Genomic DNA, 24,413 nt, shown 5'->3' with positions numbered 1-24,413 from the left:
CCCTTTTAAAACGTTTTTCATATCGGACGAGCAGCACCACAGATCAAGAGCCGCGCGTATCTAGCCACAATTCGCGCGACCGCGCCTGCGTTCGACATCAAATCCTGTTCTTTTTTAATTGCCACATGTAACGCACGTGTCGTCCGGTTCCAGGAACTGCAACAATATTAACCGTTAATTTGCCAGAGAGCTTAGTGTCTGAGGCCTCTGAAAGTCGTCGAGAAAAAAAGAAACATCACAGTTAACGTTTACGAAAAATATCAAGAATGTGGCATTGTTTGTCGCTAACAGTTTCAAAACAAGTGAAAGATTAACGCGTGATTAAAGCGCACCGCGCTCCGGTCCAATAATCCATGACGTGTTTTCCACGCGCCGTCTCCGTGTTTTGACTACCACCACCAACAGCAACACAGTGAACCCTACCAACACATAGCCGTTGCGCTTGCAATCCCCTCTGTGTTTTTCAACAAAATGGCTGATTTAGGGGATGATACCGGAGCGAGAGCCCTGCTGGCCCTCAAATCCGCTCCTTGTAGCCCGGTGGCTGTTTCTATCGCGCCCGTGTACACTTTCTCCTCCTCGACGTCGCCCGGGATCATATCATCCATGCCCCTCTCCCCTCCGTCGCAGGCCCTCGCTCGCTTGGAAGGCAGGGACTTCGAGTTCGTCATGCGCCAGAGGACGGTGACCGTGGGGCGGAATTCGTCGCACGGCTCCGTGGATGTCAACATGGGCCACTCGAGCTTCATATCCAGGAGACATCTGCAGATCACCTTCGAGGAGCCGCATTTCTACCTACGCTGCCTCGGCAAGAACGGTGTGTTTGTCGATGGCGTTTTCCAGAGGAGAGGCGCACCTCCACTTCTCCTACCGAGGGAGTAAGTTACTAAAATGAGATTTTTTACCTTAAATTAGCCAGATGGCAAGCACGCATTCACCTAGAGAGCGAATGCACTACACATACAAGAGATTAAATTAGCGTGCTTAACGCAGCGCCTGCATAATCCGACTGGACTACATGCAAGTGCAGCCATGAGAGCTGTCAGAAACTGACTTCAATATCAGTGCAGTTCATAGTGTACAGAAAATTTCAGATACGGCCCTGCATAATCTGACAGTATGTGCATTAATCTGCTATTGTTAATGAGGTAAATCAACCAGTTAAAGGGATAGTTCACTCAAAAATGACACTTACCCTCGTGTTGTTTCAAACTTGCTTGTATGACTGTATTTCCTCAATGGAAGGAATTAATTTACAGTTTGTTTGTTTTTTTTAACCAAACAATGATAGTAAATGTTAACCATATCCTGTTGTGTTCCATTGAAGAAAATGAAGAAATGCAACTTTGGAATAACATGAGGGTGTGTAAACAATAACATTATTATTATTATTATTATTTTTTTTTGGTTTAAGTATCAATTTAGGGCCCCTGATCTGGACCTGTCAATGCATCTGCGTTCAAACAGTGTACATATTTATAGTATAAATTTACTGACCCCTTAGTGTTTGTTTTGAGGTTGGTGCTCAAGATGGGGTAAAATACAAACATGAAAAGTTAAACGTTTCGCATTACGACCACAAGAACTTTATGCATGACAGAGACTGGATTCACCGCATGATTTTTGTGGGCAGATGTGAGATACAGGCTGCATTTATGACACATATCGATAGTAACCACTTTATGATCTTTAGCAGACAAAGAACAGAGGGAAAAACCTAGTGATACTATAAAGTAGTATCTTGAAGAACAGCATTTGAGTAGTAATATGGCATGTATTAGACAATTGCCGTGTTTGTTTGGAAACAATTATTACAGTTCTTAATGCAAAGTGTCATCGGTCTTTGAATTATTTGAATTCATAAGTTTAACTCAGTAACAATCACCTTTAGAGAACCAGTCTGTAAGTGGTTGATGATCCTGCTTCATTAGATGTCTCTGACAAAGTGTACCACAAGTAAACTGGTTTCAGTATCAGTAATCAGTATGAAAGCAGTTCTCAAGCCATTGACAGTTTTAGCCTCAAATATAAACACTAATGATTGAGAAGTGGATAAACTAGTTAAGTAGATCAGACTGAAGGTCCCTACATAGTTGTGCTAATGTTCAGCTCTCAGATTTTATTAAAATCACTGTTTGGCTTCCTCGTTCTTATCAGAATTGCTTTCACTATGTTTTGGTGTGTGCCATCTGTCTTATCAATGCAGAATAGATCTGTGGAGCTTGTTGTCATGGAGGTCAGAGTGGCTATTCCTGCAGACTGCTGTGAAAACACGGACAGGCTGAACCCGTAATGGGTGCATGCCAAGCCAGCCATTCAAAACAACTGTAGTGTGTATGCTGTAGCATGAAAAGTGGCTTCCTGGTGCAGCACTTGTGTAAATACGTCCAGTGGAGGCGGAGCACCAATTCATCATTCTCTCTGGCTGCACTGCCGACAACTCAAAAACAAAGAAAAGGGTTGGAAGGGAGGGTTCATTTTTTTATTCCAAAGTTCACATTTTGTTGGTCCCAAACAGAAACATAGCCTAACAATTATGTAATTAGATTTTGTGCACAGATTACTTACCTTTTTTGTTTGTTTGTTTGTATTGTGTTCAGTACCCACAATGACAAAGTAAAATGTTGATTAGCAATCTGAAATGCCATACAAACCTTTCTACTGGGTCAATGACATATTTTCAATATTGCAGCAAACCATCTCTTTTCTTGCTAAAAAGTGTGGCTGTTGTTGTTAAATCAATTGTTTAGGTAAGGAAACATCTCTGAATACTGTAGTTTTTACTATTATTCAAAGTCTTAAAACACTGTCAGTATTCTGTGATCAGAAAGTAAGTATATGCTACTGTTCAAAAGTTTGGGGTCGGTCGGTAATTTTTTTTTTTTTTTGAAAGAAAGAAAGAAATTAATATTTTAATTCAAGTATGCATTAAATTGATCAAACTGATAGTAAAGACACTTATAATGTTAAAAAAGATTTCGGTTTCAAATGCTGTTGTTTTTTTTTTTGGGGTTTTCACCAAAATATTAAGCAGCACAATTGTTTTTAACATAGATAATGACTAGAAACGAGAAGAATAAGAAATTTCTTGAGCACTAAATCATATTAGAATGATTTCTGAAGGATCATGTGACACTGAAAACTGGAGTAATGATGCTGAAAATTCAGCTTTGATCACAGGAATAAATAAAATGTTAAAATATATTAATATATATTAAAAATATATATTAATTATATTAATATATTATAAAAAAATATTAAAATAGAAAAGTTATTTTAAATTGTAGTAATATTTAAAAAAAAAGATCATTTGTTTTATTTTTGTTGAAACCACATATTTCAAAAGAACCGCATTTACATTGTTACTGTAATTTGAATGGAGTATTAATTTCTTTAAAAAAAAAAAAAAATCTTACCGACCACAAATTTTGTGAACGATGTTCAAAATCTGCTGCTTGTTTATTGATTTCAGAAGGTTTGCTGGATGAAAAGCACCACCTACATATTTGCACTGATCTTTAGCTTCATGTAAAATAATTTTTCATGCCTTAATGTGTCTTTGTCCTTCTCTACAGGTGCACATTTCGATTTCCCAGCACGGTGATAAAGATTCAGTTTACATCGCTCTACCACAAGGAGACACAGAAGGAGGAGGCTCCTGTATCACCTGTGAGACCCCTTTATCCACAAATATCTCCGCTGAAAATCAGCATTCCTGAAAATGACTTCAGAAGTATGATGAGTCCCCTGCCTTCGCCGACAGGAACTATTAGGTATGACTTCGTCCGAAAAGGCAACACAGAGGATAACACTTTAGTTAAGGGTCCAATTCTCACTATTATCTAGTTGCTTATTAGCTTGCATATTACTAGGATATTTGGCTGTTTATTAGTACTTATAAAGCACATATTAATGCCTTATTCTGCATGACCATATTCTACATCCCTTAATCCTACCCAATACATAAACTTAACAACTACCTAACTAACTATTAATAAGCAGTAAATAGAAGTTTATTTAGGCAAAAGTCACAGATAATAGTTAGTTACTAGTGAGAATTGGACCCTAATCTAAAGTGTGACCAAAAAGGTTTCATAAGAGAACCAGTTCTTTTCCTGATCTTTTAGAAAGTAAATTTTGTTCTCATCTTGTCTTTGAAATGCAGATCTTCTGCATAGAGATTAAAACAAAAGCAAAAGTCTACAGCACCTAATGTATTTGGTGTTTTTAGAAAGCTATAAAATGCATTCTTTAAGCTGCAAAAATATAATAACAATTTTAATAAGACTATCAATAACTGAACAACAGAACAATAGTTTTTGCATATTCCTATTATTATGTCAGTCGATTTAGGCAGAAGTGACATTTGAATATTTCCAAAGTGCATTCCTGCATTTACACTGAAGCATCAGAATTTGCAAGCAATAGGAGATGCTTGATTTTGTTTGTTTGTTTGTTTTTGAAGCTGTCGTGTTTCTTAGTGTATCTAGTAGATACACTAGTGGTAGGAAAAGCCTGCCCCTTGCGGCCTCTCCGCTCTTCTGCACCACGTGTGGCTCTCAAAGCAAGCATGCTGTGTGCACATACCATATATGGCATGTGCTGAGCTTGGAGCGCCCTGATTGGTCAATCAGAAAGTGTTGTGGTTTGGTGTTTTGAGCCACAGATAGTTTCCTTTTTCCGAGGCCTCCAAACACCCCCCTCATCCCACTCCTTGGCCTGCTCCTACACCCAACACAAACAGACACATGCTTTCTGTCCTTCCTGATTCCTCTTCCCTTTACTGGGGGGAATATTTCCTTCTATTCAGCTCTACAAGCATTGGAACTGGTTATCCACGGCTGAGCTGCAGTTTCTACTATAATATTTTTTTCTTGTAAGTTTCAGTCTGTGTGGAGTGATGGATTAGGGACATTTTCCAGATTGCCAGCCTGCTGCACAAACAGCAGATGTGTGTAAAGCTTTGAATTCCACACACATGGAGCTGCTTGAACAACTGCCATGTAGAGTACAACCAGCAATACCAGCCTCTCCTTTGCACAATTTTTGACCTTTACTGTCTGGGTTTTCTTTATGCTTCAGAATGATTTGGATAAGCCAATAAATAACACTTTACAATAAGTATCAATTTTGTTATCAACAGTCATTGCGTTAGGTATTATGAACTAACAATAAACAACTATTTTGTGCTGCAAGTATTACTTTAAGTTAATAATAATATTAATAATAATCATTACATCTATAAAGCACTTTTCTCTGCACTCAAAGCTCTTTACATAGAAGGGGAATCTCCTCAACCACAACCAGTTTGTTCATAATACATTAACTATTGTTATTTTATACAACATAATGTCTGTCAGAAATCATTCTAATATAAAGGTTTGCTGCTCAAGAAACATGTCCTATTATTATAAATGTTTTCAGGATGTAAAAGTCTTTACTGTCACTTTTTAATCCATTGATTAATTTAATGGATCGTTTCTTTCAAAAAATCTTACTGACCTGAAACTTTTGAATGGTTGTGTATATGATAGAAATTAACAACAACCTTGATCAACAAATGCTGGAAAACATTTGTTATTTTAATTCATCTTACATAATGCATTTAATAAGGTTTACTAATTGAACATTATTGCAAAATATTACCAATAAAACTAAAAGTTGGCTTGAATTTGGATTGAATCATTTTTTGATTCAGAAAAGATTTCTGTTAGTTTAGTGGGTTAATGATCAATTGGTTAAATAGTTGTCCTCTGTAAATCATTACTTCACATGACCCTTTGGAATCGTGGCTTTGCTGTGGCTTACCAACTTCTGTTTATACTACAGTGTGTTTTGAACTTGAGTACCACTAAATATGGCAGCTTGTTATTACCTTTAATATAAATGTATTGTGTAATGCATATTTGTTGACCCAAAACATTTTAGCAAGTTCATCACACCATACTTGGTGAACTGGTCAGTTCTGTAAGGGTTTTGGAGAGCAGGGAAAAAACACTACAAAATGTAAAATGATAAATATGGTTGCTGAGATGAATATGTTGAACATGTTGACAATGTTAAAACTATACAGTGATTGACTTTAAAGGTACACTGTAACTTTTGGCCCTCTAGTGTTTTATATAAATAAATAAAAAACTACATGCATTTTGCAGAAAATCATTGTTTTGGTTGCTTCGGCTCTGCGTGACTGTGTGGATGAATCTCACTCTTCACAATAGTTAATGCTTTACAACGAACTCTGTTAGAGAGCTACATATGGCAATTTATCTGTTCAATAAAATACCTTAGTCACCTGTTGAGTAATAAAAACGCCATCTCTGTGTCACTCTTACAACATTTCAAATCCCTCAGTTCTTACCATTTACTTTTTCAGCTGGTCATGACATAAGTTTACACATATATATTTATATAATAATAATAATAATAATTATTATTATTATTATTATTATTATTATTATTATTTTGGATGTAAAACTGTGATTCAGAAGTTGTTGTTCTTTTAAAAAATTAAGACTTTTATTCAGCAAGAATGCATTAAATATTAAATTAAATTGAAATGCATTTCCAAGGATTCATAAGAATATCCTGCAAAAGCCTAAACAAGCCTAAACTCGGTGGCCTTGGACTCCCCAACATTTTATTTCATTTTATTTTATTAGGCTGAATCAGCTGTCCTGTCAGTGTTGCGTGAGCACTCTTTGGTTTGCTGTTAAACTGTCATATTATTCACTTTCGGTTTGTGAAGTCATACAGCTCCGGGTAACCCGCGACAGCCACAAGAAGTTTCTCCTCCTCCATCATTGCAGTGTCCAAGCAACTGTAAACTTTCGTCAACACAATGGAAGGACCGCCTCTCCATTTATGCGATTGGACAATGAAAAAAACGCGAATGACGTTGGGCACTTTTCTGCTCAGAGTTCCTTTTTTTTTTTTTTCAACTTCAGGCGCTCGGAGCGTTCCTGCTAAAACGCGAGGCGCCCGGGGCATATAAACAGCGCGCAAACCGCTCACTGCCAATAGAAAACAATTTAAAAAAGGCGCCTCTCACTGCAAAAAAAAAAAAAAAAAACGTGTTCTGTCTTATCGGGCAGCAAATATGTGCTTTATGCTCCATTGGTTTGACACAGATGGGTCTGAGATTGTTCCATCTTGGCTCTACATTGAGAACATCTCTTGCAAGCTCTCCTCTTTGTCTGCACTCCTCTATCTCCCGACCACACTATCTGCAGTGAAATATTCCAAAAATGTTTTAGTCACTAATAGCCTTAAGATCTGGACACAGTTTTTGCACCATTTTGGGATTCAGACCATTCCCTTGTCTTCTCCCATGTACTCTAATCCTTTATTTCCCCCTTTTCCATGGATGGAGCATTTGCTTCTTTGAAGGAGTGTGGTCTTGTCTCTTTTGTGGACTTGTATATTGATGATATTTTTGCATCTTTCTTACAATTAATTCACTCTTTTAATGTTCCTATAAGTCTTTTTTTTTTTTTTTTTTTTTTTTTATATTTACAGTTTCACGAACAAACCTCCAGCCTCTGAAGTTGATATGATTCTAAGTGTTCGTCCATGTCACCATTTCAAAGCTTTATAATGCAGTCTTCTCTCTTCAGTCTATATCTACCGATTTACTTTGTATCACCTGGTCCCAAGACATTGGTATAGAAATAGATGAAGAGACTTGGGCAGAAATTCTCATTCAGATTCACTCCTCTTCTATTTGTGCTCATCATGGAGTGATATAATGTAAAGTTGTCCACAGAGCACAATGGTCTAAGAGTCGACTGGCTCGAATTAATCCTGCTGTTGACCCTGAATGTGATAGATGCCGCTCCAGTCCTGCCACTCTAATACACATGTTTTGGTCCTGCCCTGCCCTCTCTTCATTTTGGCTGCCTGTTTTCAATTCTCTTTCAGTTATTTCTTTGCTCAATATTCAACCCTTTTCCTATCATTGGCCTGTTTGATGTCCTGTATTTGCTTACAAACAAACTCTGCTAATTCTTAATTTGTCTGATTAACCCCTTTTCATTCCAGCTAGTAAATTTCATTTTAGCATTGATATGCAGAATTCATTTTTAAGTGCACCTAATTCTTTGTCTCTCTGCCTCAGTATTTCTCAGTTTTCCATTGTTATCTTCTGATGAGAATGTATTTATTTTATTGCTTCTACTTTGTCTTTTATCATTGTTATTTTTTTATTTAGAGATTTAGCTGTTCCATGCCATCCTTTCTCGCTCATTGTGACAACTAACATATGCCACTGGCACACCATACACACGTAAAAATAGCCGGAGCAAGTTTTCTCTATTTACGGATATGACGAGCGAGTGATGCAAGTATACAGTTTCCCACGCAAAACCATCCCGACAGGTCTAAAATATAAACGCTTATAATAGGCTTACCGTAGTGAATCAGGGTAAGACAAAAACACGTTTTGGAAAAAGGATTGAGAATATATTGAATTAAATTTTATTAAAAAAAAAAAAAGTCTCCCTTTTTAAGGACGTTTGGTTCAATTTTGTGTCATAATCAGTTTTGGTACAAAATTGCCAGTTGATGCTAATTGTAAAACCTGGGTCCTTTGATTTGATTTTGATCCCATTAGGATCCTTTGGGATTGTTTCTACAGTAGGATATAAATCCCAATAGGAATCCTGTACACGTTTACTTTAACTAGGACAAACATGTTGCATTTTTTTTTTTACACATTAATGATACATTTTCAGTACAGACGTTTCAGTGTGAAGGCTGTGTGGAAAAGGTGTTAGTTGTCTTTTTGCTTGCCCTTAAGGTGTTTTTGTAATATGGTCCAGCTGTTGTGAAAATGCTGCCTCAGGACTGGACTTCAACCCAAAGCACCCCGCCCACTGTGCCCTCACACACACAATTGCCTTCCCCTCGCCGCTCAGAAAGGCCTGTTTGTCTCTGCCCGCACAACACAATGGAGCCTGCAGCACAACAGCCTTATCTGAGCGCTCTGTTGTGCCCTGCTGTCAGAGAGCCAGTGGTAAAAAATAACACAGCGAGTGAAGGAATGGTGGGGTGTGTCTGTTATGGGAGACTTACTGAGCTGTTGACAATAAACCACAGCCTTAAAATAGCATTGCTCAGGATGTCTTTCTGTCAGTTTTATCCTAAATAATACAGTTATTATCATTATGGTTCGGAAACTCTCTGGCTAATGGCTCAGTAATTATTTTGCTTGTTTATCTGAATGGTTTGTTTTTTAGGGCACAGGGCCACCTACTGGCATATTGTTTTTCATGTCAGGTAACAAGGGTTATAAAATGGATTATAATGTTGTGGGTTCAGGCAATCATTTAAATGTGTCCTTCACTTTGTCAAAACAAACAGGAAACATTAGGGCTGCACGATATATCGCATGAGATTGTCACGCGCATTTCGTCAGTAAAGCCGGTTCCCTTATTACCGCTAAATCGCCATCACCTGCTTTCAAATGGAGCGGCATTTAATAGACAGAACCGTAGTTCACTGACAAGCTACGCAATATCGCGTTCATTATCGAAGGCGATTCATCTACGATATGAACGCGATATTGCGTAGCTTGTCAGTGAACTACGGCTCTGTCTATTTAATGGCGCTCCTTTTGAAAGCAGGTGATGGCGATTTAACGGTAATCAGGGAACCGGCTTTACTGACGAAATGCGCGTGACAATCTCATGCGATATATCGTGGAGCCCTAGGAAACATATTTAACACAATTAATAATTAATACATATGAAATGGGAGCCAGATTTATAGTGCATCCTCGTCACATCCCTCCAATGTCCTTTAATGATACTTCTGCACATATTGCCTAGTAAACGTAACCAGGTTTACCTTTTCAGCAGTTTACAGAAGTATATATATTTTTTATTTTGGTTGTAAAACTGGCATTCAAAAGTTTTTGTTTTTTAAAAGAAATTAAAGGGTTAGTTTACCCAAAAATGAAAATTATGTCATTAATTACTCGCCCTCATGTCGTTCCAAACTCGTAGGACTTTCGTTCATATTCAGAACACAAATTTTAATGAAATCTGAGAGCTTTCTGTCCCTCTATAGAGATCCAATGCAACTACTACTTTCAAAGTTAAGAAAGGCAGTAAATACATCATTAAAGTAATCCATGTGACTCCAGTGGTTTAACCTCCTTTTTTTTTTTTTTTTGAAGCAACACGGGTGCTTTGTTTGCACAAAAAACAACAACAAAAAAAACAACATAATTTACCACTTTATTTACAAAAATATTGATCTGCAACGCGCATTCACAAGAGCACCGTGACGCATGTGTTTTGTGTTCACGTGAGAGCTGATGTTTTGGTTGAACACGCTTTGGATAATATTATTTTGTAAATACAGTAAATTGTAAATCATGGTAAATTGTGTTTTTTGTGCAAACAAAGCACTTGCGTCACTTCATAACATTAAGGTTGAACCACTGGAGTCACATGGGGTACTTTAATGATGTCTTTACTACCTTTCTGGACCTTAAAATTGGTTGTTGCATTGGATCTTTATGGAGGGACAGGAAGCTCTTGGGTTTCATTAAAAATATCTTAATTTGTGTTCCGAAGATAAACGACGGTCGTACGGGTTTGGAACGACAATTAATGACATTTTCATTTTATTAAGCAAGGATGCATTAAATATAAAAATTAAATACAAATAAATTTTAGTGAAATTCAAAAAAGAGTTCAAAAGTGTTATTTTAAATTGTAATAGTATTTCACAATATTACTGTTTTTACTGTATTTTTTTATCAAATAAATGCTGTTGAGCAAAAGAGATTTCTATCAAAAATGTTTTTGGCAAAACAAATCACGACCCCAAACTTCTGAATGGTATTGTATAGAACTTTGCTCAGAAAATGTTAGTGTAGTGTTTTCCTTCACACTAGAATCATTTCAATGCATATAATGTTTAGTTGTTACGTTTATACTCTAAAACATACGTTTGTTGCTTATTGTAACATTATACTATGCTTTGTAAGTGTCTAGCAATCACTAAAGGTTGCCTATAAACCTAAACATTTAAATTGAGATGGACTTTTTCCATTTTTTTCCAAAGTTCACAGGAGCAAAAGTCAAAGTTGGGTAAACTTCTATTGTGGTGAACGAAAACTACAACAAATATATTTTTTGCATTCCCATTTGATCCAAAAGGAAAAATTCATGATAGCATTCTTTTTGACTTATCAAAAGAAAGAGAAAATATTGCAGGATTGATTACAGTGGTCAGAAGAGAAAGACTAGATTTATGATGTTAATAACTGGAAATGCTTCTTCACAATCTGTGAAAAGGTTCTACTGTATATAATAATAATAATCAGAAACATTCCTCTAATCTCTGAAACAATCTTTTTGGCCTGTTTACAAAATGATGTCCTCACACCTTTCTGTCCATCCTTTCTCTACTCAGCGTTCCCAATTCCTGCCCAGCGAGCCCTCGGGGCGCAGGTTCTTCAGGATACCGCTACGGCCGCAACATCACCTCAGATCTCCAGCTGGCAGCGGAGTTCGCAGCCAAGGCTGTGTCAGAACAGCGCACTGAAGCCACCGGTGGAGACAGTCCTAAGGCAAGAGCCTCCAGCATCCCAGTGCATGTCAATCAAGGTCAGTGTGTTTGTTCCCAAGATTAACTGTCCGCTCTTACTTCAGGATGAGTCCAAACCTCCATACTCGTACGCTCAGCTGATAGTCCAGGCCATCTCGTCTGCACCGGACAGACAGCTAACACTAAGTGGCATCTACGCTCACATCACCAAGCATTATCCGTACTACAGGACGGCAGACAAGGGCTGGCAGGTCAGTTTATCTGCTAAAAATTGTTGTTTGTCGGTCTGTCATGTTTGTGTGCTAATTTGTATTCCCTTAATCTCATTTCTCTCCAGAACTCCATTAGACACAACCTGTCTCTCAACCGCTACTTTATTAAAGTGCCACGCTCACAGGAAGAGCCAGGCAAAGGTTCGTTCTGGCGCGTGGACCCCTCATCAGAGGCCAAGTTGGTGGAGCAGGCCTTCAGAAAGCGTCGGCAGAGAGGGGTGTCCTGCTTCCGCACGCCCTTCGGCCCTCTGTCCTCCAGGTGAGATGTCTCAGACCACCGCTTTTAACCCAGCACGCTCTCCGCCGACCCCCTTATGACACTCACACGGTCTGATGTAATAGAAGCCTGCTTAGCCTCTTCTGTTTCCCTCTTTCTTTCCCTTCTGTCTGTTACTTCACTGGGCAGAACAAAGTAAGTCTGTTTGAATTTGATCCGTTTCATTTGTTTGTTAAGGAGCCATTTCGTGAAGCAGCATCATTCAGACTCAACTTTGTGCGCTCTGTTTTTAAATACTCTGTATAAGCTTCCTTTAGACTTGGGTCCAAAATTAACTGTAATGCATGATTTATACATTAGCATGGATATGTTCATGCCATTAAGCCAGAATAACAAATACATGAGGGACAAAAATAGCAAGAAGTACCACTTCACCAGAAGACTGGCTAATGTGGGATCTTGTGAGACCTTCATAAATAATTAATTTAAAGGTTTAGTTCACTCCAAAATGAATATTCTTTCATTAATTATTCACCCTCTTGTCAGGTTTGGGTTGAGGATGAGTAAATGATGACAGAACTTTCATTTTTGGTTGAACTATCCCTTTAATGAAGGATCTACAAACTATGTTAGTCATTGAAACTATATCAGTGTCAAGAAATTAATATATATATATATATATATATATATATATATATATATATATATATATATATATATATATATATATATATATATATATATATATCACATTAGTTATGTGATGAAATTGTTGTTCAACATTTCAGTTTGTGGAGGTTAACATTAGTTAATAAATTATGATTCAAGGAGCATGAAATAATAATAAACAGTAGTATGTTTCTAAATTAACAGGTATTTATAAAAAAAATTAATTGTAATAATACTAATATTTGTATACGTTGATGTTCATTTATTAGTTCATTATACCTTGTATTGACTGTTAATGAATATAACATTTTTATACTTGAGTGCTGCCATTTTTGTAATTATGTAATGCAAAATAATATATAATTTCCCACAGGTTTGAAATATACTTGCGGTGGTAGCCGGGCGAAAAATCCTCCTATTACCCACGGCACAAAAATGGTCTACTACATGTGACAAACAAATAATGTGTGATTTTTAACAGTATTTTTATTTATTGAAATTAATTTTAACTACATAGCATATTACATTTAATTACATACTAATATTATGCATTGTAAATTATGCAAAATTACAGCATTTAAATGGTTCACCTTTTCCTATGTTCTCCTTGCTGTCATATAGTGTCTCTCTCAGTGAATGGGACACAGATTTTACTAGTAAAATTTATAAAATGAATAATATATGTGTCAAATAATGTTCTTAGTCTTTTCTTCCTGTGGGGGAGACTGCAATAATTTACTATGAATTAAATGGAAATCAAATTAAGTACAATTTATTGTGTAACCAAAATACCAATAATGCCCAAAAGAAAAAGAAAATCTTAGCGTGTGACATATAGTTATAAACAAGCCCGAAATACACAGGTACTCTTATTTTGAAATGTCTGTACTATTGCAGGCTGATCCTTCAGATTCTTACAATCGTTTAAAACATTTTATATAAAGGCCATAAAGTAGACTTTGTATTAATTCATCAACTTGTGTTCATCAGCAATCGCTTGGCATAATTCTGTGCTTTTCATTGATTGAGAATCACTTTGAAGCAGTCTGAAGCGCTGTTGCTCGAGCTTGTAGAAAGCGCAACAACGCCACCTTGTAACTTTGCAACATGCAGCGCCCGTGGGAATGCTAGCGGGAGTAAAAAGTTAACATAACGAGCAGGTACGAAACGACTAGTTATTCGATCGTGGATGGTTTCATTATCTTGCGCGGATATAAAAGTATAAGAAGATAAAAATAATAAAAGCATAAATGTGTCTCCAAATATACTTGGGCGGCCGTTATTATAAGTGGGCGACCCGCCCAAGTAAAGTCTATGTGTGGGAAGCACTGTATATATTAATAAAATATTATAATAATAAAATTAAATTAAATTAATATAATAATATAATATTATAGTAGTTAATGTGAGATGCCCTCCTTCAAAATCAAGTTTCACATTGATTAGTGAGATGCCGCCATTAAAAAAAATAGTTTTTATTCAATTAAGTTTAGAGGCTGTAATTTCTTTAAAGACGAAGTGTCTCATTTCTTCACCCCTAGTGACACCACAAGAAATTGCGACAATAATGAGTGTTTTCGAACAGGCTTTCCAGACATGCTCCTAATACCATTACTTTGGCAATTATTTGGTAGTGCCGCTTCAAACTCACACTGCTCAAACAAACAGAGCAGTGATTTAAAGGCTTCACGCTGTTTACACTCATTTCTTAAAGTTGTCTCTGCACGTTTAAGTAATTAGTTTAACTTCATACCTTTGGCAGGTGAGGCAAAAAGTTACTTTTGGACCCTGCTTGGCGTGTAACATCTGAACATGTATGTGTTGCGTTCACACTGTGTATGAGAGTTGAGGCCTCTTCACACCAAGAACGATAACTAAAGCAATAACTATATCAGCGTCCACAATAACCTTCTGTTTAGTCTAAGCACACACTGCAGTTTTGTCATCAAGCATTTTAAAGTAGGATGGATTCTTATTAGCTGTCAAAAAATCATTCTGAAAGTGATTCCAATGATACCGTTCCTCTGTCGTTATGGTTGTGGTGGGGACTCTGCTTTTCTTTTTATATCTAAATCTTTAATGTTATTGTTATAGTTATCGTCTTTGGTGTGGACGGGTCTTTACTGTGTGCTAGGATGTCAGTGCGTGTGACTGACAGATCATTGTGTTGGTTTCAGGAGTGCTCCTGCGTCTCCCACCCACTCCGGCCTCCTCTCTCCACACTCGAGCGGCCTCCAGACCCCTGACTGTCTGTCACGGGAAGGATCCCCAGTGTCACATGAGCATGACTTTGGTTCCAAGCTTGCGTCTGTGCCTGAGTACCGATACTCCCAGAGTGCACCAGGTGACCGTGCTTCTTTTCATAGCACAGCAGGACCGACTGACCGCACAGCAGTGCGCGTGACTGCCAGTTTTTGGATTTATACTCTCCAAATAGAAACAATACTAACTTACCTTCATTTTTTCAGTAATATGATAGTAGCTCAGCTGTGCTGAAAATAGTGTAGCTTTTCCTAAATTGTGGAGCTTTTCCTGTAAACAACAAAATCCATTTTTGTATGGCAGAAGTGGCACAGAAGCTTCATCTAAAGCAGATTTTAGATGTATTTACACTGCAGTTATAATTTGCATAAATATGCAGTCTTAGAAAATACATTTAGGATTAATCAGAAGCTTGCTGTCTCTCTGGTGATTCCTCTTGTCTCTCAGGCTCTCCAGTGAGCGCCCAGCCTGTAATCATGGCCGTACCACCTCAGTCCTCAGCCGCCATCCCCAAGCCTGTGGCTTACATGCCGGCCTCCATCATTAGCTCCTCCCAGGCCTCTGGTCAGGCCATCCATGTGGTGCAGCAGGCGCCAGCTGTCACCATGGTCCGTGTATTGACCACCTCTACCAGCTCCCCCAATGGCTACATCCTGGCTAACACCACCTCCTCAAGTTCAGGAGAGGGACATGGAGAACAAAGAGGTAAAACAACCCATTACCTCTTGTTTTATTAGAGAGAAGGTGTTTTTGTTGTTGTTGTTGTTGTTTTTGTGTTGTTGTTTTTTTTTGCTTGTTTGTTTGTTTGTTTGTTTGTTTGTTTTTTGCAAAATCTATTGGTATGCCTAGTTTTGTCTTTGAATTTGCACTCTGTGTGAATAGGCCTTAACTGTCTCTCTGTTAATCTTCTGTGTATGCAGTGGATGAGATGCCTGTGGTTGGCAGTAGAGTTATTCAGGCTGTAGGGAGTCACATAAACTCAGCCAATAGGGGGCAGCAGAGCTACACTGTTGTCCAGCAGAGCGCCATTCACCACCTTCCTGTGCAGACTATTTCTCAGAATGGCAAACATGCTCTTCCTGTCGCCAGTGTACCAACCAGTGCTTACGGTATGTGTGCATACTATGCTTACATTCACTTTTCTGAAGCTGGTTTAGTGCTTTACTGATATGATTTGCCAATTAACAATGCATGATATTGTTCTAACTTGTTTTAAATGTATGGATCATGACACACTTTTTTCCAGATCTATTAATTTATTAGAAAATACATAATGCAGTTTATACATGTAGTGCTTTAAATACAACTTTTCTATCTTAAAGGGTTAGTTCACCCAAAAATGAAATTTCTGTCATTAATTACTCACCTTCATGTCGTTCCACACCCGTAAGACCTTCGTCCATCTTTAGAACACAAATTGAGATATTTTTTATTAAATCTGAAAGGTTTTTTTTTTCCCCCATAGAAAGCAACAAAATTACCATATTCAAGGTCTATTTGTTATTTTTGTATTTTTGCGCACAAAAAGTATTCTTGTCGCTTCATAACATTAAGGTTGAACCACTGCAGTCACATTGACTGTTTTATCGATGTTTTTACTACTTTTCTAGACCTTGAATGATGGTAATTTCATTGCATTCTATGGGAGATGATAAAAACCTCTCAGATTTCATTAAAAATATCTTGTTTATAATTTGTGTTCTGAAGATGAACAAAGGTCTTACGGGTGTAGAACGACACGATGGTGAGTAATTAATGACAGAAATTTAATTTTTGGGTGAACTAACCCTTTAAGCTTGTTTTTATTTGCATAATTAAAATTCATTTTGATATTATTTTTGGGGGGAGAAAAAGTCACATTTCTCCTTAAAACTGTCCTGATATCATAAAAAATTGACATTGTTAAAAAAAAAACAGTTTATATATATATATATATATATATATATATATATATATATATATATATATATATATATATATATATATATATATATATATATATATATATATATATATATATATATAAAAATTAGTTATGTTTCACTAAAACTAAATGTCAAAAACATCATTAATTAAAATAAATAAACATAAACTGAAATAAAATTAAAAAAACATAACTAATAAAAAATAATTATAAATAATAATATAAATGACAAAAACACAAAATTACTAAAATTAAAATAGAAAATATAAATATCTAATTCAAAATAGAAAATATATGTGATACTAAAATAGCACTGCCACCAAATCCAAACACATGTGGTGTGACCAGCATGCAGGAAACAAAAAATAAAACATGGAATTATTGTAGACCCTCATTACTGGCCAAGGTCAACAAGTCTCTTAAAATACCAAATTTTGGTTAATTGTATGATTTTTATTTACTTTGTACTCACCAAGAAGATTTGCCTCTGACATGATTAACAGACAGTAAACAATAATAAATAAATACTAATTGTGATGAACTACAACTTTTTTTACTTTTAACTGGATGGTTATTAAAAATTTTTAGAAATGGTGTAAATGTTTTTCAAAATGATTTGAAACCAACATGAATACAAATAGTACACGTCGAAGAACTTGGCACATGTGTTTAAACACTATTATTCGTCACTGACCTGTAACCCTCTCTATGCCCTCAGCTCTTACCAATCCTCTTCAGATCTTGGCTGCCCAGGCTTCAACATCCCCACCTGTGCTGGTCAACAGGCCCTCCAGCATGGCAACCGACGAGTCCAGCATCAACGAGCCCGAGCCCAAACGGCCCAAAATGGAGGAGGACGGTGTCGCTCCGGTCCCCCAGCCTGTTATTGTTGCAATGAACCAAGAGGCCAGCGAATGAATGAGTGAGTGAACGAGTGAGCCGATGACGGATCATTAAAGCACATCTCACGATATCGTCAAACATATTGAGGGAAGCGTGTGTGGTTTTCTTTAAAACGAGAACTTAAAAGTTTTGTAAACGCCCGACGTGGGTAAATGATCGAATGTCTTTGTAAGAAGAGGTTAAGCGTTGTTGTTTCATGGGGGTAAATTCATTGAGCTTCATCAGGCAGCATTAAAATTCAATGCTCACACAGTTTTAATTTTGTAGGGGTTTTTAATCTTGTAAGAATGTTTGAAAGAAGTATGAAGAGAGGTACATGTGCTTAAAGACACCAGCTAGGCATGTGCGCTCAGGTAGTTCCTCACAAGGTACAGCTGAGAGAGAGTTCTTCTTTTTGGGTTGGGGTGGGACCAATACCTATGCAGCTATTACAGACTGAGACCATGAGTCTCTGAATTGAAACAGTATATAAAAACGGTCACAGGAAGCTGTGCGTCACCGCAGCTACCTGTGCGGCCTTTGTGAGGATTTATTTATCTCTCTGTTAAAAAAAAAAAAAAAAAAAAAAAGGCAATCTTTAATGAAACAATGTTACAACTCAAAGCACATACAGTAGACAACAAGAAATGAATAGATATTATAGAGGCCTTTTCTAGCTGGAGTTCTTTAACCTACATTATCATAGTGTACAATATGTTTTTCTGTGGAGGATTCTTACCTTGCTTGCTTACTACAAAGAGACATGTCTAGAAAAATGCTTATTTCTTAATTGGTCTATGTTTAGCGCAAAAATTAAAAAGAACTCGATGAATGTAAGTAGCGTTTGTTTATTTGTTCATGGCACCCACTTGTGACCTAAACTATATAGTAAACCATTAGAATGTGATTGTAGATACATTTTTGATGTTCTGTGTTAAAACAAATAAGGAAGTTTGTAGTTCATCGTATTTAACGTAGCTCAGTCTTGTTGGTCGATCCCCATTAGCACTTGGCCAAAATACTTACGCTGCATTCACACGGGGCACCGACGTCGGCGCTTCTCAGAGGGCTTGGGTGCTGTCGACAGCCAATCGCATTACTCTCCGGTGTTGCATAAAACACAGTTGACTAAAGCCTGCGCTATGGAGATCTGATTGGCTGATGCCTGCGTTGGCTCTTGAAAAGTTGAACATTTTTCAACTTCTGCCACAAGCGACACCAGTGACACGATACAACGGAACCCGCGATTCAGTTAAGCAACGCATGACGTCACCCGTTCAAAGTAAATGAGAATCGTTAATGCCCCGTGCGAATGCACCGTTAGATATCTTGTGCAACAAAATCCCGATTGCATCAATGGGTGAATGCAAGCACACAATACGTTGTATCTGATGTCAACCAAATGCTTTTCCAGACCTAGGAATGTACCTGTTGCAAAGGCTGTTTCTTCACTGACTTTCTGTGATCACTTACTAATCACAGAAGCCACTAAATGAATGTTCAGTATTTTTCTGAGAGTTCAAGAAACTTATTTTTTAGGAATATACACAAAGTAAGCCTTTAATGAGACTTTCTAGTTTTACTAAGAGAAGAGGAAATATATATTGTTAGGATTATTAAAAAATGTGCTTTCAAGACAATCACTAACAGGATTCAGTTCAGTAACCGCTTTGTATGTTGCATATTATACGCAGCAGTAAAGTACCCTAGAGTGAGCCAGCGTTTGTTTGCTAGCACAGTCGTACAGTGACGGCCGTACAGTGTTCCTTTTGTAGTAGAAATCGAAACTTTAACAGACCAAATACATATCCACCTCATTATTAGTGCCTTAGTGCTCCACTTCTTTCAGGACTAATTAAAAGTCATTGTGATGTACTACTTACAACATCAAACTTGCCTACTAATAAGTTAATTCGCAGGTTTGAATGAATGAACTCATCTTGCAAGAACAAATGAACAACGCAGCATCCTGCCTGTGTAACAATGGAGGGATTGTAGAACCCTAGAAGAACAGATGAGGGTGACTATTTGTGTTGTGACTGGAAGTGACTGAGCAATACGATAAAAGTAGACAGGAAATGAAATCTCGCTGGTTCTTTATTGTTTGACCGGTGAGGTTTTGCATCATGTGCAAGCTTCAAAGCTTCTTATAGCTCAGTGGATTAATGCATAAATCAAGAGGAATTTGCCAGTAAACAAAGAAAAAAGGTCCTTTGGAGGTTTTAAAGGCATCAAAAGAACATTTGGATTCCAGCAATGCAGATGTATCAATGTAAAAATATAGAGATTGATTAGATGTGACCCTTTCATGTCTTCACAATGTGGACTTCAATAAACAAAATGAATGAGAGAACCACTATTCCATTTTGAAGTATAATTTCTATTTGAAACAAATCAATACGTCTATTATGACTGGCCTGACAAATTAAAGAAATGCATATATACATGTTTGTTTTTTTGTTTCGTTTTTTCTCAGAAAATTCCTTTTAGATCATTATGGGATAACCAATGGAACGATGAATTGTTAACACAATTAACGTACAGAATTAGCTGTCACTGCCTAAATGTTGTTCATGCATTTTTTTTTTTTTTTTAACAATCTGCCACAGTTCTGTATGCATGTATAACCATGGAGTATTTTTATCTCAAAGATATTCTGATTTTTTTTTTTTTTTTTTAATTATTATTATTATTTCCTTTTTGTGCTTGTTCTGTTCGTTGCTTTTTGCATATGCAAGTGTTTATACACTAAACATTTCTAATTTAAACTGTTTCCTTTTTCTTTTGAAACAAGTTATAATCTGTTTCCACTTCAATCATCCTGCTTTATGAGATCATGCCATACATCTGTGAATGTCCACTGGTTTGTCTTTTAATGTGTATTCAAGTACACAAAGTGTATGAGGGCTTTTCTTCTGTCCATGCAGTTTATGCAATGGTGTATCTGGAATGAATAAAAATACTTCACTGGCTAATCTTTTAAATGAATCTGTGATCATGGCATCTTCTGTCTTGTGTCCATGTGGTGAAGGTTTAAGCGTTGCGATGTATGTTTGCATCATTTTGTTTCTTTTATCATTCATGTAATTTATTTTCAGACAGTGAAATCTTACAGTCTTTATTGTATGCTTGATTCTGTTTCCAAAATGATTGCAATTTTCTTCCCCGTTTTGTTGCATTAACACACTTTATAACCCTGTGCACCAAAACTGTGCAACTATGTCCTGTCTTTGTCTGAGCAGAACTTTTGAATATCCTGTTAACAGCAAACTATTAAAAAGTATGGACTACAAAGTTTCAGCTGCAGCCTGCTTGCGCATGTAATGAAGATCTCTGGCACTCTGGTATATTATACAAACTCCAAATTCATTTCTTTTCTTTTTTTTTAAAGAAATGGTCAATTTAAAGAAATTGAATTAATAGAAAAATATGCTTAGTTGCTTCTGTATCAAATCTTTTTTTTTTCTAAATATTTAAAATGAATGATACTGAATGAATGAAAGGTATGTTGTAATGCAACATCACTGGACACTTCATTGAGTCAGAACTGGTGCCTTTTATTTTTACACATAAAAAACGAATTCCTTAAAGTTTAACTTTATTAACAATCTGTTTTACTGTTAAAGTATTGTGCATTGACACTGCAATGCTTTGCTAGGATTATGTTGTGTTTGTTTTTAATTTTATATAGTGTAGTTAGTAATTTAGTTAAATGTTGAAGGTATATGCCTAGTGTATTTCGATGTAGCGAAGGTGGTAGGTATTTTTTTCTTTTTTACATTACTGTAAAAATATTCATATATTAGTACAATGTACAATCATTGGGGAATTGGAGTATATTTGCATTAATTCTATTAAAGAACATTTCAAAATACACCCTTTGCCTTCTTTGCATGAGTTAAGTTTTCTTCGAAGTGATTTACAGGTTGATTAGTGCTTGTCTTCATGTAATAAATCATAAGTATATAGATACGGTTAGGTATTTAAGGTAAATTTTGATTTTAATAGCTAATGGCTGGTGCTAAATCATCTGGGTATTTGTATCTCGTCGGCGACAAAATAGTGTAACAAACATAATCTAGCGGAAAGCGTTTGTTTTTCTTTCTATGTATGCTGCCTGGAATTACTGCGGTTGTGTTTAACAATGATAATGCCTGGTTGTTACTTGAAGATGTTTAATAAAATATAAGTTAAATCTATATATACAACTTCCGCTAGATTATGTTTGTTACACTATATTGTCACCGACTGGCAAAAGGAACCATATAAGATCATATATCTATATATCAATATTCTAACCAGGTGTTTTTGTACCCATAAAATATTCTACTTATGATAATATTATAATATTGTATGCAAATTCTACCATCCCCTTTTGTTCAACTTTATCGCGGCCGACTGACGCGTAAAAGAGGAACCAATTGTTGTCATGTGATTTGCTTTCAGGACATCACAGCTGACGGAGCAAATATTTTGATTCTTGTTTTTGGTTTTGACATGTAATTGCATTGTTCTCAAAAATGTATGCTGCCGCGACGGAGAGTTTAATAAAGCAGGCAAGGTAAAACTCTGTGTTTACTGTCAAAAACTGTATTGCTCGCATGGCTGGCCTGGAACTTTTCTAAGTAAGTTAGACAAGTGTATCAATTAATTCAATATACCTTTCAGAGAAATAAAGGAGGAAGAGCTGCAGAGGTTCTGCGGGCGCATATTTAAGCTCCTCCACACTAAAGACGTTAGTGGAGACACAGTGGACTCCCTCCAGAGGCTCCATCTGATTGTTTCTGCTACTAAATATGCCAGAGAGTAAGTTAAATTAATCTAAAATACATCTGAACAGCACACAGACATGAAAACCATTTGTCTAACCCTTCAAAAGTGTACCAGAACGGTGTATTTCAGGACGTTATAAGTGCATAATTGAAGACCTCCATTACCATTAGGCTTCCATCAGATCTGGTGCTGAAGCTGCAGACTGTTCTTGGTTCTTCATCATGTCCAGAGCAGCTTCTGGTTCTGTCCTCCTCCATCATACGGGAGAGTGTTCCTCCCAGCGTGCACAGTCTCTGCTCTGATCTCAGTCAGGACAGCAGGACCTTTAGCTATGTGGCCAGTGTCGTTCTCTCTCAGGTGAGTCACAGGCTTGTTGTTCTGCTCATGATGTACACTGAACTAATGATCTGTTTTTGCAGGCTGGAAATAAAGAAAATGTGATCCCCCTTTGCCACCATCTGCTGAAAAGTCTCGAGTCTCGGCTGTCTGACGGGCTGATATCTAAACATGCACTTCCCATTCTCTCTAAAATGACTACTGCTTATCCAGAGATTCTCACAGATGGTAAAGTCGATCACGTTCGTGAAATACTGTACTGTATAATGGGTCACTAGGAATTACAGTGGGGTCCAAAAGTAAAAAATAATGAAAACACAACATTAAATAAAATATTATTTAATAGTTTTATTAATGCAAATATTTACTTTAATGATTAATTAAATATTTTTAATGAAATATTTCATATTTTCATTAAAAAAATTCATAAGAATTGTCTATTTTGATTTTTTTTTTTTATGGTGATTTTAATAACTGCAAACATATGTCCAGAATGTTTCATAGTATAAAATTGAGATTTTTTTTTTTATTGTTGTAATAATATTTCACAATATTTCTGCTTTTGTCTGTATTTTTGATCAAATAAATGCAAGCTTGATCAGTACGGAAGAGGATTAGGGCCAAGCAATAATAAAAAAAAAATAAAAATTATAATTATAATAATTATAATAAAGTCATTAAATTATGAGAAAAAACTCGTTAAATTTCAAGAAAAAAAGTCGGGATAAAATGTTGAGAATAAAGTTGTTAAATTATGAGAAAAAAACTCGTTAAATTACGAGAAAAAAGTTGTTAAATTTCAAGAAAAAAAGTCGAGATAAAATGTTGAGAATAAAGTCATTAAATTATGAGAAAAAAATCGTTAAATTACGAATTTGTTCTCATAATTTAACGACTTTTTTCTCGTAATTTAACGACTTTATTCTCATAATTTAATTACTTTATTCTCAACATTTTATCTCGACTTTTTTTCTTGAAATTTAACAACTTTTTTCTCGTAATTTAATGACTTTATTCTCAACATTTTATCTCGACTTTTTTCTCATAATTTAATGACTTTATTCTCATAATTTAATGACTTTATTCTCAACATTTTATCTCAACTTTTTTCTCGTAATTTAATGACTTTATTCTCATAATTTAATGACTTTATTCTCAACATTTTATCTCGACTTTTTTTCTCGAAATTTAACGACATTTTCTCATAATTTAACAACTTTATTCTCATAATTTAATGACTTTATTCTCAACATTTTATCTTGACTTTTTTTCTCGAAATTTAACGACATTTTCTCATAATTTAACGAATTTGTTCTCAAAATTTAATGACTTTATTCTCATAATTTAATGACTTTATTCTCGACATTTTATCTCAACTTTATTCTCATAATTTAATGACTTTATTCTCGACATTTTATCTCAACTTTTTTCTCATAATTTAATGACTTTATTCTCAACATTTTATCTCAACTTTATTCTCATAATTTAATGACTTTATTCTCATAATTTAATGACTTTA

The 24,413-nt window shown here is 36.1% G+C and overlaps 2 protein-coding genes across 5 annotated transcripts in view; both read left to right on the top strand.

Annotated features, from left to right (window-relative positions):
• The first annotated feature begins 10 nt into the window (after positions 1-10).
• foxk1 (forkhead box K1) lies at positions 11-22,580 on the top strand. Of its 3 annotated transcripts, none has more exons than XM_048192552.1 (10): positions 11-878; positions 3,576-3,773; positions 11,425-11,581; positions 11,664-11,810; positions 11,897-12,090; positions 14,895-15,061; positions 15,427-15,684; positions 15,900-16,088; positions 17,622-17,825; positions 22,454-22,580. In XM_048192552.1, the coding sequence occupies exons 1-9, from the start codon at positions 472-474 to the stop codon at positions 17,819-17,821; spliced, it is 1,917 nt and encodes a 638-aa protein (XP_048048509.1). In that variant the 5' UTR covers positions 11-471; the 3' UTR covers positions 17,822-17,825; positions 22,454-22,580. The 3 variants fall into 3 exon arrangements, with proteins under 3 accessions (XP_048048509.1, XP_048048505.1, XP_048048500.1); XM_048192548.1 differs by lacking the exon at positions 22,454-22,580 and adding an exon at positions 19,705-20,773; XM_048192543.1 differs by lacking the exon at positions 22,454-22,580 and having other exon boundaries at positions 17,622-20,773.
• The window catches only part of ap5z1 (adaptor related protein complex 5 subunit zeta 1), a 14,974-nt gene continuing 12,376 nt past the window's right edge, over positions 21,816-24,413 (top strand). For both annotated transcript variants that reach the window (XM_048192536.1, XM_048192529.1), the window contains exons 1-4: positions 21,816-22,346; positions 22,454-22,591; positions 22,729-22,915; positions 22,978-23,122. In XM_048192536.1, coding sequence (XP_048048493.1) covers positions 22,306-22,346; positions 22,454-22,591; positions 22,729-22,915; positions 22,978-23,122 — 511 coding nt within the window. In that variant the 5' untranslated portion in view covers positions 21,816-22,305. The remainder of the gene's footprint in view (positions 22,347-22,453; positions 22,592-22,728; positions 22,916-22,977; positions 23,123-24,413) is intronic.

Source organism: Megalobrama amblycephala, linkage group LG1 (assembly GCF_018812025.1).
Source record: "Megalobrama amblycephala isolate DHTTF-2021 linkage group LG1, ASM1881202v1, whole genome shotgun sequence".
Lineage (NCBI taxonomy): Eukaryota > Metazoa > Chordata > Actinopteri > Cypriniformes > Xenocyprididae > Megalobrama > Megalobrama amblycephala.
This window is presented reverse-complemented; position numbering and strand designations above follow the sequence as displayed.